At 45.3% G+C, this 18,672-nt stretch overlaps 1 protein-coding gene across 8 annotated transcripts in view; it reads right to left on the bottom strand.

Moving 5' to 3' along the window:
- Positions 1-5,093: 5,093 nt before the first annotated feature.
- znf469 (zinc finger protein 469) overlaps positions 5,094-18,672 on the bottom strand; it is a 160,242-nt gene continuing 146,663 nt past the window's right edge. For all 8 annotated transcript variants that reach the window (XM_088377676.1, XM_088377678.1, XM_088377677.1 and 5 more), the window contains one exon: positions 5,094-17,585. In XM_088377676.1, coding sequence (XP_088233802.1) covers positions 6,213-17,396 — 11,184 coding nt within the window. In that variant the 5' untranslated portion in view covers positions 17,397-17,585 and the 3' untranslated portion in view covers positions 5,094-6,212. The remainder of the gene's footprint in view (positions 17,586-18,672) is intronic.

The raw sequence follows: 18,672 nt of genomic DNA, 5'->3' as shown, positions 1-18,672 counted from the left end.
ATTTTGCTGAGTTTTTGTTGGTCCTGTTGTGTGTGTTGTGTGTGAGTGTGTCATCCAGTGGACATCTGTATCTCTGTGTGTGTTTTTGTGCAATATGAATCCCTTTAATAGGGCTAATCTATTTTAATCTCACCTGCCACTGTTACCGTACAATGATGAATGTAATCCTAAATGAGTCAAGACGCAGAGAAATGCCTGTGGGAGACAGAGGAGGGGGTGTTGGACGGCAGTGTGTTTGTGTGTGTGTGTGTGTGTGTGTGTGTGTGTGTGTTTGCGTTCATGTTGGAGCGTGTTTATCCATGCTTCTGCTGCGGCGCTAACAGGTTTCCCCCGCCTTGTTGGAAGGTCACTGGTGTCCTTGGTGATGTCTCCTTGTGTGGTAAACAGCACCATGGACAGCAGCACCCGTCCCCTCCCCACAAGCACCTCAGCAGACAGACATTCATCTCCTTCCAATCACAGAGGCTCCCGCTGTTCGCTTTTTTTTTTTTTTTTACTTTCATTGTGCTGATCGGAAAGAATTGAAAACGCTGCCCATTACGGTTCACTCTTCATTTCACTCCCGCATTCTCTGATCTTGAAATGTGAAAATGTGAGAGCTGCAAGGCAGCCGCATCTATTAATATAAGCTTGAAGAGAGAAGCCCTCATAGATAGACTTCCTTGATGGTGACAGGTTCACACAGCCCACTGAGGGCTAAAACATAACAGCGGGAAGCCCTGGAAACTCCCGATTTAAAACTTGTTTCTGAGCTGAGCTTCCATGCGACGCTTTAGAGAGCAGTTAAAAGCAAATGGAAGAGAGGGCAGTAGACTAATGATAAAAACAAAAAGTGGGGGAGAGATTAAAGATGAGAGTCTGCTCCTATACGAAGGGAGCTGGAGCGAGAGAGCGATGAAGAGAGTGTGTGCGAGTGAGCATGCATATGAGAGCGAGAGAGAGAGAGAGAGAGAGAGAGAGAGAGAGAGAGAGAGAGAGAGAGAGAGAGAGAGAGAGAGAGAGAGAGAGAGAGAGAGAGAGAGAGAGAAGGTGCAGATAGCGGGTGGGGAAAACCTCCTCTGTGAAAGGATGATGTCAGTCTCTGCAGCTGAGCCCGGTCCCCAATTCGATGGGGTGAGTACAACCTCTCAGCCTGACAAACCAAGGAGAAGAGCAAGAAAGAGAAGAAGATGAGGGAGGGTCTGCAGAATGAATGAAGAGCTGCAGGTACGTATGTCACATTATCATGCATCTGTGAGTTCATTCATTAATGCCCTTTGTTGTGTGTGCTGCTTGCCACTAGGCTTTAGTTTAGCTGACACATTTGTTCTCAGGATTTACCACTGTGTGTAATGTAGTCTTTGTCATTATTATTCACATACTGCACATGTTGGACTCGACAGCAATGCCCTCTGGGATACAGTCAGATGACCGATCAGCCACAATATTATGACTACTTGCACAATATAATCACATCCAATACAAGATGATTATCGGGGCAATTATTTTTGCTGCTCCAAATATAATGACGTTCATTTTTGACTGACACAGGTATTTTTGGAAAAACATTTTCATTATTGTGTCATTGCAGTTTGCAGGTGGAAAACTGCATTATACGAAGAGCTGAAATTGTCTCTTAGTTCCTACTTAACTATTCAAGGAAACCAAGATATTAGACACAGTTCTCAGTTGGATGAAATTTAGATCTACACCACTTATACCACCAATAATAATCACATTTTTTAATGGCGACCCCTCAAACAGCATCAAACAAAACCAAACATGATTATCTTTGTACATTTTCAATAATGCCTTGTCTTGTCTGTGTGTTGGTGAGTCATCCTGGTTCGCAGTAGGTTGCCTTATCTGTTATCTCAAAAGGGTAGTGTGACGTTCAAAGTCACACACACTAATAGAGCAAGATAAGAGGGAGAATGGATTGATGGCAGCGTGTTTGAGGTCACATTCAACAGGCGGTGACATTGACAAAAATGTGAAGTGAGTGATATTGGACTCATCGTGTGCCATCTTCCCTTTTGTGTGTCATCAACTTCCACGCCGCGAGCCGCAGAGGAGAGCGGGTCACACACGGCCACCTTTCAATGGCAATTGTGGATTGCGGCTTTAAAGCCACAGGCACGCCGCTTACTTAGTCACTGCGTGGATTACGCGGAGCCGTGATGGCCAGGGGGTGACGGATCAAGTACAATGTTTTGCTCCATCACATTGCAGGCATTTGCACTGAGGATGCGAGTGGCGGAGAGAGAGGCAAGTCTGCAGGCCAACAGGTGTAATGCATACAGAATCACTTTGAGAGAGGAGAACTGATTGCGCTCTGTGATGAAAGAAAGATGATATTATGTGCCTAATCAGGTCTCTACATTTTTAGCTACTTTCATGATGTCATTATGAATTGCAAAACAAACACAAAAAGACATCTTGAATAAATAGCTACTCCGTGGACATCTGTGTTTGGATTAAGTGACAAAAGAATTTTGTTTCACTGTGTGCGCACGTACACATAGATGAGGCATTTAATTCGTTTGACCAAGAAAATTGACTGTTCTTGCTGCAACACTCGCAACATTGGACATGGTGGCAAAAAAAAAAAATGCAATTTTGGTGAGAGCTTAGTCACAAATTCCTGTTGAATTAATACGCACAGAATGCCACTTCTGTTTTTTTGACTAACTAGAAAAGCCCCATTTTAAAAGTCATGGATTATGATATCAGAAAGAGGCACTCATTATTATTATTATATAATTATTGGTATTTTTTGGATATATTAAAGTTGTTTGCTGTGATTTTAAAAAGCGGATCATTTGAAGGGCTATGAGCAATGACGTTTTCATCCCCACTCGGACCCATTTCGCAGCACATTTTCATCCCCACTAGGTCCCATTTAGCAGCACCTAAAATACGTGACCGCATTCCACATTATAGTTCACAGACATGGCTTCCTATATTGGCTGCTCTATTGTGGTCCTCTCCAATTTGCCATGACACCACTGTCGGGTGCTGGGCTGCACTCTGCGCCAGTATTTCATTTGTTTGCCTGGCCTTGCTGCCACAGCGGCAGTAATTGCCGGAATAATCAAACAGGTAGAGCTGTTGTTCTCATTGTCTCACTTTTACACAAACTCGAGCAAAGTAACAAATGGTAGATTCGATGAAAGCTCTTTGAGCTGTGACTTCCTGCTGAGAAGCGCCCCTAATTAAAGTGTGCTTGACTTTACTTTCTTATTTCCTCTTCCATTTTGCACCCGCTATATTTGTATCCTCTCGTTTCTTCTCATGCTCCTTATAGCTTCCTTTCTTCCTCTCTTCTGTCAGGTGCAATATAGTCTTAAAACAGCGACGGGGTGTAGATTCCTCTTTATGGAGTGGCGGCAAGGTTGTGACTCTTGTCAGGTTACATTGGTTTGATGTCTTGATTTCTGTGTCATCTTCATTCCCGCTCGAGAAATGTGTTTATATTGAATTATTCAAACAAATTCTCACTGTAGAACAGGGCCTTCACATCACATCATCCCAATGGGATTTCATTTCAATACAGTCTGCGTTTAGTCATGCCTTTCCTTCTTTCCATCCATCTCCAGCTCCCCTCACATTCCCAGCAGAGGCGACCTGCGCGACCCTCGGCCCGAGTGTCATTACCGCTGACCAGTGGCTCGTCTCTTGCGGCCCCCCAATCCGCGGCCTCCCTGAGAGGCGACCAGGAGGTGAGATGAAAATGGAAAGGAAAGGCAAAATGAGGGATGGAATTGTCAGAAATGAGGTAAACAGATGGACAAGGATGAGAGAAGAGAAAAGCAGACAAAAGCAAGTTGCTGAGCTGGTAGTAGAAGAAAAAGAGGCTGTCCGCAGACAGACGGGAGAGAGCGGAAGATGAGAAGCGACAGGGAAGCAGCCCCGCAGATGGAGAGAAGAGATGCTATTTCAAGACGATACTTCCTGATAATGTCGCTCCACTTCAAAGTGCAAAGCGCTCCTGTCATGCTCCTGCACGACTGGGCCTCTGGAGAATTTCTTCATAGATCACATGATAAAAAGAGGCTTGCCGATGGGTGTGGAAGTGTGTGTCTCCCACTTTTTTTTTTATGTGACACAGTAGCACGAACCTCAATAACATATACTCCACTCTTGCTTCCTTCTAGCACATGGCTGTCCTGAAGATGTGGGAGATTCACTGCACACTGTGTACATCAAATTAAGAGGTAATCCAAATGTATGTTGGAATGCCTCCCATTAACATCAACTGTATTTCATGCATCCAGTGTTTTAATGATCAAAGCAAAAAATCAGAAAAGGTCATTAAGTGCAAAAATACAGTTTGATTAAAAGTGTCTATAATGCAGGTTATGCTGCTTTTTTTTTTTTTTTAATCCTGTCGACAAAATATCTTTGTTTCATTCACTGGTCTTGCTCTTAATATATTTGTTTGTATTATTTCAAGTGTGGTTCAAGACCTTACAAATATTCAAATGTAATACCAATAATAAAAACATGCCTAAGGTATATTTAAATTAGGTTTTTGTATATTGTGGATTTCAGTGATCGTGAAGTTGGTTTGGAATGTAACTCCCGCAAAGGAGCGGGGATTACTGTGCTGGTAATTAGTTGTGGATTTTGTCTTGGTGTTGCTTATTTGATATTTTGCACAGACACTTCTAATACCATATAGTATGATCTCATTATGAGTTACTATGTATTAGAATTTCCCAGGCAGTAACATCAAATGCAATATCCTCTTTTTTTTTTTAAAGGTTTCATCATTTTTCGAGATGGTCGGACTTCTGTCTCCACATGCAAGCCAGTGTGTACTATGGCTTTTTATTCCTATGTGATGATGACAAATGCTCATGTAGGAATAGAAGCCACGTTACACATGGTGTGAGGACAACTTGACGTGTGGCGGCTTGATCACCGGGGCCAGTAAAGATGCAATTGTGACTGTCGTCTGGAGTTGTGTGCAATAACATGAAGTGTGTCATTGATGGCTGTGCATCTATTTTTGGCCCGCGGCACCAGTGCTGCTTTGTGTTTGATGCACGGCGTGACAGCAGATCTGCAGGGACGACAAAGTGTACAAGGGAAGAAAAAGAGCCAGGAGGGATCGATACAGATCTTTAATAACAACTATAAAATAGGCACTTGGTGATCCACTTTACAGCTTGCACGAGGCACCGACTGCACAGATGCACTTCCCTTTCTTGTCATTCTTTTGCACATTATCAAAATAAAACTTTGACATGAAGCATTACACAGACGTTGACCTAGCTACAATACTATACAAAACAAGATACATACGTACAGTATAAACAAAATAAAGCACCTTTTGTTGTCCAAGTAAATACTCTTCAGTATGAAACAGTTTGGAGTTGCCGCCACAGATGATTGTGTTTGTGGTGTGTATGTTGGGAGAGAGTGTTTGCTATTATCAGTGCATGGGAAGAACTCCGAATACAGGTGGAAGGCCGGCGAAGCCATTGAATGCACCTGAGTTCAAACAACGGAATCTTTCCTAATGTAGTGTTGGAGCAGCCGACAGATCAGATGGAGCACTTGGAGAGTTTACACAGTATCTCGAATGAACCAGGAAGCACGCAATGTGATCAACGTGCTGTATAACTGCTACAGGTCTCATGTTCCCTTCTGAGGACATTGGCATTCACATTACAATAAAACACAACGTAGCACCATGGAACGTTTATACAAGAGCCTAATAGAATGCAGTGCAGTAATGTTACAAGAATACACAACAATACATTGGAAGCATGTACAAAGACAATAATCCAGGTCAACAATTACATCAGGTTGGTCCGTTGCCAAGAAAGACGTACACGGGTTAGACCATGTGATGAATGCAAAATGAACATGCATTTCTTAAAAGGATGTATCTGACTTTTCAAGTATTCTTTTTTTCTTTTTCTATAAACATCTGAAATATAATCTCTGGAACAGATAATATATATATATATATATATTTAAAAAAGCAAAAGCAGAAAAGATTTCTCTGAATAGCATTTTCATTTATATATCATATTTGGCATTTGTCCTCACATTTGTGTGATACAAGCGCATGTACAAAGAAGACATAAAGTGACTACGTATTTAAGAAGGCATTTCACAGAAAAGAGCTGTGCAATCTCATTCACCATATTGAATTAAAAATCAAATTGGAAGAACTGTGAAATGGTAACTTTTTCATTCACAGGTCCCTCAATGTCTGCTCAGTTAATAGATTCGGACGTGTCCTTCCTTAAAGGAATCTTAAAGCTTGTGAGTTTTTGGCCAAACAGCTGGCTTAGGAGGTGGTTTTGGGACTCTGCTGTCCTGTAGGAGTGGCCCTCTACAGACCTCACCCCCAGCTTTGGCCTGGACTTGTTCAAGGAATTGGTCATGGGGACAGAAGACACTTTGGAAATGGACGTGTGCAGGGGCCGCCCCACAGTTCCCTTTTTGATTTTGTAATCTCCGTTAAGAGGGGCTGCAATGTCCGTTTTCTTTGGTGAACAGCTATCAAGCAAACTTCGTTTTAACTGCAACCCCAAGGGCGATGTCTTGCACTTGGATACGAGTTTGTTGCTCACGACGTCATCCCGCACCGAAGAGAGAACGGGGTAGTCGTTGGGGCTGTCAAATTTTCTCGCCGTGGAAGGATTCAAAACCTTGCTGGGGTGGTACTTCTTTTTGCACCTTGAGTCCATGCTCACGTTCTCCTGAGTTGCTGGGAAGGAAACTCTCTGCAGGCTGTGCGGGGATTTGACATCCTTCCTCTTCTTTTGCACTCTCGGAGATTCTTTCTCCTCGTTTGATGACGATGATGTGGCTGACGTCTTGGACGGGAAGACCTGCGTTGATTCTGTGGCCTTTATACTGGCTTTAGCATTGTCACTTGTTCTAACTTTGTCCTTCTGCTCCGCCGCATGCAATGAAGCTTGTTGTTTGCTGACAGCTCTGTGTGTAGAATTCTCGGTCATCGCATCAGCTACTAGCTGTGACTCGGGTGTCTTTGCAGTGACTTGTTCTCTCGAGCTGCTCAAAGGGTCTTTACTAGGTGGAAGCGAATCACTCGTTTGTGTGTCGCCGTAAGCTGCGATGTCATTCGTTTGAGTTGTCTCCTCCCTCTCACTACTTGTTGACCACTGGGGGGTCTCCGCTCTAATGCACACCGACTCATTCTCCTCTTTCACGTCACACGCTTCAATCGTCGATTCTCCATCACATTTATGGTCGAGATGAGCCGTGGGTGTCCTGTCAATTTCCTCTTCCTTGGGGGCAGCAGACGAGGAGCTCATGGAAATACATTTCTCCAGCTCTACCAAGAGATCGGAGTAGTCCTCAGCAATGTCCTCAGTCTTCACATTTGCGCTGTTTGTCTCGCTGTGGTAGTCATTAGTGGCCGTCTGTGTGGAGTCATCTAACATGGGCACGATGGCTTTGGGAGTGTGTGTTTCTGAGGCTTGATTTAGATGCAACGAGCCCACACTGGCAATGCCACTGTCTGTGCTATTCTCCAGCAGACTGTCGGAGAAAATCCTTCTTTTTTTACTTGCGGGGGAATCACATTCATCGTCTTGGCAGAGAGATGCCTTGGCAGGCCTGTGAACACCTCGGAATTTGAAGATTTTATTGGCCCCTGACAGGTGCTTTTCCATGTGCCGATCAAACTGCTCCTTCTTCGAGAAGGTGTAGTTGCAGGTGCTGCAGATGAAAGACTTTTTAATCACATGCATGACATCAGCACACAGCTCACAAGTGTAAAGGGTTGTGTGTTTGGAGTCCAGCTCGTCCGCTTCCTTGTGTGCGACCTTCAGATGCTCTTTCAGGTCCTGGGCCTCTTGATAAGACACGGGACATTTGTGACACAGGAAAATCTTCTCCAAATTGTGGACCACCAAATGCCGCTGAAGTTTGAAGGGTTTCGGGAACCGCTTCCCACAGTGGTGGCAGTCTCTGGAGGGGTCCTTGCAGTTGGGATGCATCTCCACATTTTTAGGTGCCTCCGTTTTGTGAAGGACCTCAAGTGGGGTCAGTGTGTTCTTGCTGCCGCCTCCGCCACTGCCTTTAGACTTGTGGAGCTTTCGCTCAGCACCTTCTGGGGTTTTGCTTGCCTCTAAGTTGCTGCTCGCAGTTTGTTCTTGTTCTTTCGTGGCCTTGCTGGACTCTCGGTTGGCTTTGCTAGGCCGGTGCTGCATGATAGAGGTGATGAAGTTCTTCACGGCTGTTTCCTGCATGAAGCAGCCGGGAATGGTCAACATGGAGCCCTGAGTCTGCCCCCGACGAGCAAACTGAGTGGCGTGCTCACGCAAATGCTCATTGTACATCCACACGTCCGAGATCTCCTTCAAGCACATTCCGCAGGTCCAAATCCCGGTCTTGTTCTTTGCATGCTTCTCCCATAAATGGTCTCGCAACTGCTCCCTGGAGCTGAACTTGCGTTGGACACACATGTAGCAGGTTGGCGGCGGTGATGGATTATGGGACAACTTGTGAAAGTTGAGCTCGCCAAGAGTGAGAAACCAAGTGAAGCACACTTTGCACTTGTACTGCTTATCTTTAACCTTTATTCCACCTTCTTGTCGCTTTCGACCTCGCCGCTCCGTTAGCTTTTTAGTCTTTTCATCATCCTTGTTTTCCATGTTGCCGGTTGCAATGGGGGTAGACACAGAGACATCTTTGCTAGAGTCAAAGAACTGAATTTCGGGTAGTTGAAAGGTGGTGTTGATGTTTTGAATGTCAATGTGGAGATTACGAGCACTCTCCGCGACATCGTCCTGCTGGGGCGGAGAGCAAGATGAGTTTGACACCTCTGCGTTTCTGGTGATCGGCTCGGAGGTCACCGTTGAGTCTGGATTAAGGACACTGAAATCCTGAGCTCTACTCCACTCATAAGAAGCTTGATCAACAGTGCTTTGAAATGGATTCAAAAGGTCGACTTGGAGGTCTTCTTGGTCTTTTTGTTTACCGTCAGACACTGTCTTCACGTCAGGGACCTTCAGTGCACTGTTATGACACATGTTTAACATGATGGTATCATTAATGGATATCGTCTCGTATTCACAAGGGGTTGTGTGGTGGTCACTGGGTTGGCTCTCCAAGTGAGGGGTTGCAGTGTGTGTTTCTGGGAGAGGGATGCAGTCGTGAACAACATCCGAATCAGATAAAAGCTTCTGTCTTTTATTTCTTTTTCCATACACTCGCGGGCACTTTTTTCTTTTTGCTTCTTCATCTCTCGGAAACAATTGCGAGAATATGGTGTCATCGTCAAGTAAGGCTTTTAGATCAGGACTTGTGCCGGGAGGAGGCGGAGTCAAACAAGCGAGTGGATGTAGCTTGTCTGACGAGATGCCGTTCAGCTCACAGTTGACCTCCACCGCTACTTTTCTGAGAATCTCTTGAGCGAGGTTCTCACTTGATTGTGTGTTTTCATTGATCTCATCCGAAGCAGCACACGTGCTCTTTTTGTATGTGTGGAGTTTTGCGCTCATATTGTCCTCAATAGATAGATTGTTATTTGCAGATATGTCCTCTGTCACCTCCCCACTCAGGTCTGCGCATAAACTCTTGTCTGTATCAGTGACTTGACTGAATCCTGCAGTTTCACTGAGAGCATTTGTCTCTCCAGTTGGAGATTGGGACATATTCTCAGTGCCAGAATTTGAAGTCGAACTGAGAAGTGTTTGCTCTGTTCCACTTCCATGTCTGTCAGGCTGCTCTTGCTCCAGCAGCACACTGCTCTTAAACTCAGGAGTTATAGCCTGAAGGAGGTCTGTTTTTAATATATTCAAAAGCTCATCTGAGAACGGGTCAAGCTTTGAGTTTTCCTCACTATTTTTGTTCTTGCGAGCTTTGCTGTTCTTTTTTGTTTTCGTAGGCACCAGAGAGGTTTGATTGCCCATTCCGACCCCTGCCACTGCAGTTGTCTCGGCTGCCATTTCCTTTGCGGCTGACTCATTCGCCGAAACGTTCAATATTGAGGCGGTACCGGTCTCTGTCATCTCAGCTATTTGGGCCGGGGAGGGCTGTGAGTCATCTTTATGTTCCTTCTCTCCAGTTTGTGATGCTTCATAAATAAGCGTCATCCCCTGATTGCCTGATGTTGTGTTTGGTGGGCCAATAGGCTTTACACTTCTGGCTGAATGTTTCATGGCCTTATGTCTTTTCAGACCTGGCACAGTCCTGAAACACAGTAAGCAGATTTCACAAAGTACTTTCCCCTGCTGAAGGTTATTCTGAACCTTTTTTGGTGAGGTTTCCTTTTTCAAGCACTGACCAGATTCCAACGATGGTCTATTTTCACCAAGGACGAGTGGCTTAGTGGTGAGTAGACAACCTGAAATGTCTTGAATGGGAAGTAGATTGCGCTCTTCTACTGCTAACGGTGATTCAAGCTTTCTAAGAGGCAATTTGATAGATTCACAGGGATCAGGCTTGACATCCACATCTTCATTTACACTATCAGCTGGAGAATCTGTGCTTTGCATTTCAGCGCTAAGTCCCAAACAGATGTCTTGTATGACGAGTGGTTCATTTAGTGAACTTATTTTATTTGCCTCAGCTTGGTTCAGCGACACTGTGGTGTCAGCGGGTGCCTTGTTGAAAACCAATGTTGGCGTAAAGCACTCCTCATGATCATCACCGTGACCCGGTTTTAGAAAGGGATTGTCATCCAATTTGCTCGCTGGCGATATTGGTATGTAGTCGAACTGAGTCAGTTGTGGAGGCTCATCTGAGTTGTTTTTGTAATTCAGAGGACTGAGCTTGAAATCATGAGAACTGCATTTGTCAAAGTTTTTTGACTGCTCGACTCTGCTGGGCACAGGAGCTGGAAAATTGGTGTCAGAATTCGGAAGTTCAAGGTGCGGTGGGCTAGTTAAAGAACAGTTCATCTCGACCGTTGTCTTTATGGCTACGTCACAGTCCATAACCTCCTTTGGGTATTCAGACTTGGCACCAGGTAATCCTGATCTTTGAATTGGACTCGGGTCAACAGAGCTATTACATGGGTTTTCCAGTTTGTCCATTTCCTGATGTTGTGCTAAAATTGGGCTGACTGGTGAAGAGGTGTGTAGAAAGTTGCAGTGCTGTCGCTCTACTTCGTCTCTGCATGGTGAGTTCAGGTTGCTTGCCATGAAGTCCACAGGTAGATCTTCTCTGATGTCGTGAACATCTAAAAGATCCTCTTTTTTATGAATGACATTAAATGACAGATTTGATTCACTTTTCAAAGAGTCATGAACTTGAGGAGCCTCGCAGGGATATCTCGTGGCGTCGGTATTATTGAGGCTTTCCATCTGGTGAAGAACTAACAGACTGTTTTGTCCTATAGAGTGGATGTCTTGAAATGTTAAGCTGTTCTGGGGACTTTCTGTGTTGCTTTCTACGAGAATTGGACTGCAGGGCTTATCTGTGGTGAGTATGTCCACTAATAAGTTAGGATTTGGGCTAACATTGTGAATGTCAACTAAACAACGTTTGTTCTCAACGGAACGTTTGGCATGCTCAGATGTCAATTCATTACCACCGGCCATCGCATCTTCTGGTGACTTGTGAATGTCTAGATTGGATTTAAGGAGAGTCGCTGATAAAGGAATGCGTGCCTCTTCTTCTGTCAAAAGCGGTGGGTCGTTACAATTCTGACGTGACCGATTCACATTTTTGTCTGTGTTCGTGTCCTCATTTGCATGCGCATCCACCGCTTTTGAGCGATGAGAAGATTCAATCAGCGTTTTCATTTCAGGTTCACGCCCATCTGAAATTAATTCCATTTTGGCCTCGCTAATGCTGTTTTTGGTGGGCTCACTTGGCTCTGATGAAATCGACTGCTTTACATAGACTATGTGGTCAGCACTGTGAGGGAGCGATGACTGTGATTCTTTGAGAATGAATTCAATATTGTCCTTCTGCTCCTTGACACTTGAAGGTGAAAATATATTCTGCTTCTCAGTAATTGCCCCCTTCTTGCTGTGATCTTTTTCCTTAGCTGAATGACTCTCACTTTCTTGTTGTGGACTTGTGAGAGAGGTGGCATTTGGCTCCCTGTGTTCTGATATAAGAGATTCACTTTTGAAGAGAGAGTCAGACATGACCTCAATATTTTTCATCAGGTTTTGTGTGTATCGGCTCTGTTCTAAGACATTCTCCTCTTTTGTGTCATCGGCAATGTCTTTTTTGAGATTTCTCTCCTCTGGCGTGCGGTCATTATGGAATTGCGAGGTCATGATTAATGCATCTGAAGCGTCACTTTCTTTTTTGGCATAATGCTCAAGGGCTCCTGGCTCACTGTCAATACTATCGTGGGGATTGTGGTGTCCACTCACTAGGTTGAAGTGGAATGGACTGGTCCATGGAAGTTCCGGTTCAGCGAAGGGCTCTGAACCCACTCGAGCATCCATGGTATCATTTTCGGAGTCTTCACTCAGTCGTAAGGGCGAGAACTTGCTCATTTGCAGCTGCTTGGAGTCCTCTTGGGTGAGTGGAGTTTCCAGCTTGGTTGTCTGCAGCTGATTTTCAAGCTCGTTCACGATTCGCTTTATTTCCAATTCATCCTCAGAGGCGCAGCTGTTAAGATTTGCACTGTAGTCAATTATTTTTTCTGGCAGAGACAAAGCGACGTCGTTGTAATCGGATTTCTTTTCGTTGCATTTATCAAAATTGCCTTTGTACTGTGAAATCTCATCCGGTAGCACTGGGCTTACTATCAGGTTCCAATCTCTTTGTTCCAGAAAAGGAGAAAATGAGGGCATTAATTCTTCTTTTTTGTCCACTGTATTCTCTAATGAATGGAAGCCTTCTTTCTGAATCGGCATGTCAGAGTAAAGTCCGCTGTCGAATGCTGCTAGGTCACCAAACATTGACGAAGTGTCAAATGTAAGAGGGGACTTCATGAGACCCTGATCCTGATCCAGGGTGTAGGGCATGAGGTGGAGGGCATCTTTTTGTATCAAGGGACCTTGGCTTTGAGTTGGTGAAAGGCACACTTCATCAATCAGTGAGGTGCAAAGAGATGCTGGCTTGTGCATGTCGAGCTCATTCACCAAAGTCTTAGCCTCCTTTGCCATCCGCACGCTGTCACTCTGTTTTGCAATCGTAGTGCTGCCTGACAGTTCTGCCTGTTTGGAGCGAGCCCTCTGTCTTCTTTTGCCTTTTTTACCTTTGTCAACACTGGAATCTGTTTCTTTCTGGCTCGTGGGAGACTGTGACGTAAACGGCAATGGTTTGGCACACTGACTTTGGTCTTCTTTAGGGCACAGATTGTCTGTGCTTTCAAGTGTGTTTGTGCACAAACTGAGTGTTGGGATATTTTCTTTGCCGTTAGACTTGGGCTCGATTGATTCGTTACTGCCATATGTTACTTTTTCAAAAGCTATGACTGATGAGGATGGCATCGAGTCAACAATATCTGCATGTGGAATTGAGTTTGTTGAATTCTCCGTCCTATTTTCGTTGTCAAAGAGACTGTCTTTGTCAGCAGTTGGAGATTTAGTGAACGTCAGTGCCAGTGTACTGGTCTCATTGCATGACTTCCGCGGGGAGGTACTTTCATTGATTTTTCGCACGGGAGATTCTTTTCTTTTAATGTCGGCCTTTCTCTCAGAATCCGATTCAATGCGCTCGATGCTTTTAGGGCTGTTCATGCTGTCGCTTGAAACACTCACAGATGTGCTGAGTTCACTGCTTGTGGAGGACCTGCTACCCCTTCTCTTGAGTCTCGGAGGGGAACCCTGTTTCTCAGGCGAAAGAGAAATGTCCTCATTTTTCTTCACCTCAAAGCACTCTTTTGAGTCATGCCGCCACGCCGCTCGGTCCCTCTCGCTGCGAGCTCGCCATTTACACTCTTTGCTGTACGTGTATTTACACCGACTGCTTTGGTTAAGTCGGCCTTGGCTCGCTATCTTTACTGGCTCACATTCATCGTCTGAGTCTGAGACATAGTCGTACTCTCCGAATCCAGGGTTCTGTACAGTGGGCGGCAGTCTTTCCATCACTAAGGAAAATTTGAGGTTTTTGCTGCCTTTAACATTGAGCTTATTTTTTTGTTGGACTATTTTATGTATGAGTTCTTTGCTCCATGTGCCACCCCCAGTGCTTCTCCTCTTGCTCTCTTTCACTGCAGTCCTCGGGGTTGGAGATGTGGAGGTTTGGATGGGCATTGACACAGATCTGTCCTGAAAGCCTTTAAAAGCGCAGCGTTCCGAGAACCTGCTCGATAAGACAAATCTTGGGGTACTCGCGCTTTCGTCGTCACTTTTGCACAGCTTTCTTGACGCTTTCACTTTACTCTCATGCTCCTTCATCTTCTCCCTCGGGGCAGTTTTGGGATTTTTAGAGGGGGTCTCTTTTTTGGTGTTGTTTTTTTTCGGATCACGCTCAAAATTCAGAGGTGTTTTCACAGGTTTGTCGGCATATGTTTTATTTCTCCGAGGGCTGTCGACATCTGACTCGTAAAGGGAACTTTCCTGTCTGGGTGAGCTGCTGTCGAGTGCTGCTTGTTTGTCTTTGTTCTCAACTCCGACATTTTCTTTTGTTTTCACGCACTGTTTGTTGGATGTTGCTTTGACGGTGTTGAGGTCATCGTCAGCAAATGCATCAATAAAGCTACTGTCTATTTCTGCGTTGTCTGACTGATACCCAAGCCCATTCAGAGCTTCTGTAATGAGGCTGTCTAACTTGGCATCCTCCATTTCCAATTCAGGGAGAGGAACAGGGAGGTTGCCAGAGCCAGAGAACAAGTTAAGTTTCATTGGATCATCCTTGCTGTCAACTTTTGTTTCGTTGTCTGACATCAGTTCTCCATTCTTGTTAAGGCCCAAAAGAGATAGATGAAGGTCAGAAGGGCATCTTGACATGGAAACATTTGGCGGCGATGGCACTGCTTTAGATGGTTCTGTGTGGAACTTTCGATTGTCTTCCATCTTTGGTATGTTGGGCTGTGTGCAATATTGCTTATGTCCAAGAAATGAAGCGATGTTGCTGAAATTCTGATCACACTGCTTACAAGTCAAAAGTACATCCAACTGGTCAAGATTTGCGGTGGTTAACGAGGTGGCAAACAGCTGATGTGCAGAGTACGGTGGGGGAGGCTGGTGATGCTCCATCCCGTAACTGTCCATGTAACCTTTGCTCCCATCCATTGTTGTCTTTGTGTGCGCGCCGCTGTGCAGGTAGCCCATCATGGTGTCTTTGTCTCTGTCTGGCGCATAAGGAATGTTTCTTTGACCTTCGGCATGAAACTGATGGGGGTGAGTGTTTAGTTGATCGGGAGCTAACTGGGTTTTGGACTGGGGCTGGTGATAAAACGTGACGGCGGCACCTGATTTTGACATCTGACTATCCTCAGAGTTGTTGTTTACTGGACTGGTGGATGTTGGCGAGAGGGAAGAGCAGGTACTACTCGATGCGGGAGTATGAGCCGGGGAGGGCAAAGGGGAATCGTGAGGCGACACCATCATAAGGCCCATGGGTGCAACTTGCAGTGGCGAATAGGTGTAGTTCCTCGCCGACGATACGGGAACCGTTTGGTTGATCCCGAAATATAAACCCTTATTTTTTGATTCACATAGTTGTGTGTGACTCATTTCTACTTTGAAGGTGGAGACCTGTTTGACAGTCTCCTGTCTTTGGTTTGAAAAACTTTCGCCATTTCTGACGCTTTGAAATGAACTGGGGATTTTCAGCGAGCTATTTGGATGGGATTTTTTGTCATCCTGCCATTCGGAGGGTGAAACCATGTAGGGCACTTTCTGATTGCTTACTTTGCTTTGATAACTCAGTTCGGCCGATGGTCGCAGTTGCTGCCACTGCATTCTGTTGTCTTTCGATACATTTAGCCTTTTGTCAGGTGGAGACTGATTCTGAAACTGAAACTTGTCAGTTACATCACTGTACTGAACTGAGTTTTGCTCCACTGGTAAACATGTCTTACTAGGCCCCTCCCACGAGTGTGGTAACCCGTTTAAAATATGATTATTGCCGCTTTTATCAAATTGCACTGCGCCTGTTTGAATACGATTGACTGTTGAATTGTTTAAAGTTTTGCTGAGAAAGTGCATTTGTGTGTGTGGAATAGTTCTTGTGTGGTGCACACTTGCTTGTGTCCTTTGGTTGGCAGTTGAATCTTTCAGGTGACAGTTCCTCGTGCTCCCTGGGGTTACGGCTGCATCTTTACCGTCGACCTGTCCAAGATCGTCTGCGCTCTGATTCTTGCCCTGCTCCGGCTGCTGCGAGACGGAAGCGGAGCTGTCACTGCTGGTCGAGTCCTCGCTCAGATTCCTGGGGCACTGAGTAAAGGCTTGAATAAACTGTGACTGCTGGGTGTGAGGATAAGAGCGCCTGGGCTCCGGCTGCTGTTCATTACTGAACTTGTTGCCGTTTTGAGCAAGGTTTGGCCCCTCTACAGGCAAAAAGGAAAATGAATTATGAGTCCCATGAACAGAACCGAGGGAGGAGTCTGTAAAGTCTTGGGGTTGTGGGTTTTGGTCACAGGGAAAAGAGTCAGAGGTTGACTCCTCCAGAAAATTATATCCATATTGAAAAGAGCCAGGCACAAGGCTATTTGTCTTGTCTGTATGAGCAGTGGATTTTTGCGATGAAGCGTAGTTAGCACCATTAAAAGTTCTCTCAGGAGACTGCCACGTGTTCGAGGCACTCAGCTGAAAGTCAGTCAAGATCAGCTGGCCGCCCGACTGTGCATTGGTGTTCTCCATCGTGGCAGGCTGCTGTTTCTGCGACAGGGGGGGATGTTGGTGTGACGATGTCCCACTTGAAGATCCCAGTGCCTGTGAGGTATAGCTTGGAGAGGTAAGGTTGGAGGAGGCCTCTTCGAAACAACGGCTGTAGTTGAGCTCTTCTTGCTGGAGCTCAACTGCCCTCTCAGGTATGCTGGGAGTGTGGAATCTGTAGCTGCCCGGGACTGGGCCACGGCTGGTGTCCAGTTTTGTCGCTGGTGAAACCTTCTGCTGTGGGTAGGCAATCCCAATGTTGAGGTTGGCGCGAGTGTTGGTGATGCTGAGACTATACAGGTGCTGTGGGTTGACGCGCTCTGACTTTCCAGAGCGCTTGTTCTTCTCTCTGCCACGCCCCTTTCCACTTGGTGATTGGGGACTTCCTTTGCCACTGGACCAGGTTCTGTCAATGGCAAACTTTGATCTGTTCTGCAATGATCTGAAGTCAATCTTGCCAGCCTGCTGTGGCCGTATTACAGCCTCACGCTGCTGAGAACCGTTGCACTCCTTTTTTACTTCGTCAAGCTTGGGGCCTCTGCTGCTGGATCTGGCGTCGCTTGAAAAGTGCTCTGAAGACTCCTTTGTGGTTTTGACACTCTGCTGTTGCATCGCCGTCCCCTCATCCTGCAGTTTGGACTCAGCGCCCAGCTCTTTGACAGCATGCAATCGCTGAGTCTCTCCTGCCATGGTGCACAATGAGTGCTTTGAAGGTCAGCTTCTCAGATGAGGTGTCTGGGTGACAGAGGCATCGTCTTTTGGGTTGCATGAATCAGCAAACGTCCACGGGCAGGAAGTGCAAGGACCAGGCTGCTTGCTGCAGGCTCATCTCTTGACTTTCATTTTGCGCCGATGATCTGGCAGCCCAGCAAATCAGACCTGGAGGAACACACGGGATCAGTTAAAAGGCTGAAGCGATTTTATCAAAATACTTTTCCTAACATATTGAAATAGCCTTGCCAAACAGTATTCATTATCTAATGCTAATGAACTTATAGTGAAAAGACATGACCTGTGATCGAGTAACTGGACCTGCAGCATTAACATTTAGAAATGACTTCCATGAGTCAAGTGTATTTTTTTCTCCCCATTTCAGCCAGCAGAGAGCACCATTGCATCATGCGACAAAGTGGCCTCCAAGGACCAACTGCAGCGTCTTATCATATTGCCAAATTCTACCAAGTGAAACCCAAAGTCAGAAAGGTCCAAATTATGGGAAAACACAATGTAGTATTTACAGTATACGTGCTGGTTCTCAGACAAATCATTTTATCACACGTGCAATTTTAAAATGAGGAGGAAGACAACAATACAGGATAATAGAAATCCAGTCTCTAAAAAGATGACAGTCGTTAAATGATTCACAGACTATAGCAGCACAAGGTTATGGTGCTTTTGCTAAAGAAGAATAAGATCATGGTGGAATATCTGGAATGTGTGGGTCCGTCATTAGACATTTAATATTAGGCACAGTGACGCTTATTGCTTTCCTCAGGCATCCCAGACACTGCCTCTCAGATCTTCGTTTACTTTGGCCACAACTGTCACTGCTTCTTTTTGAGGCCAGACCAGATGAAAGCTAAAGTTTAGCACCAAAAAGTCATTCATAGGGAACTTAAATCTGACCTACTTTTCTTTTTTCCATGGCTATGACTGGCAGAAGCCACAGAAGAGACCCTCATCTTCATTAGATTTTACACAATAATACAATAGCCTTTGCACATATTAACCTTGCTGCTTCCACATCAAGTGAGTAGAAATGACATTCAAAAATTACCTAATGAGAATGCGGTAGAAGTAATCACACCTACGCCCAGACCAGGCAGGTTTTTGTAAAAGGGTTTCAGTAAGCGTGTACAGGAGGTTGGGGTTGGGAAGTAGCGCTGAGATGAAAAAAATAAAAAAATCCTTCAAGGTCATTCCCTGGCATATGTTTCTGCGTCGCAGCCTTTGGTAAACCTCTCAA

Source organism: Syngnathus floridae, chromosome 6, assembly GCF_059516105.1.
Source record: "Syngnathus floridae isolate MCC-2025c chromosome 6, RoL_Sflo_1.0, whole genome shotgun sequence".
Lineage (NCBI taxonomy): Eukaryota > Metazoa > Chordata > Actinopteri > Syngnathiformes > Syngnathidae > Syngnathus > Syngnathus floridae.
This window is presented reverse-complemented; position numbering and strand designations above follow the sequence as displayed.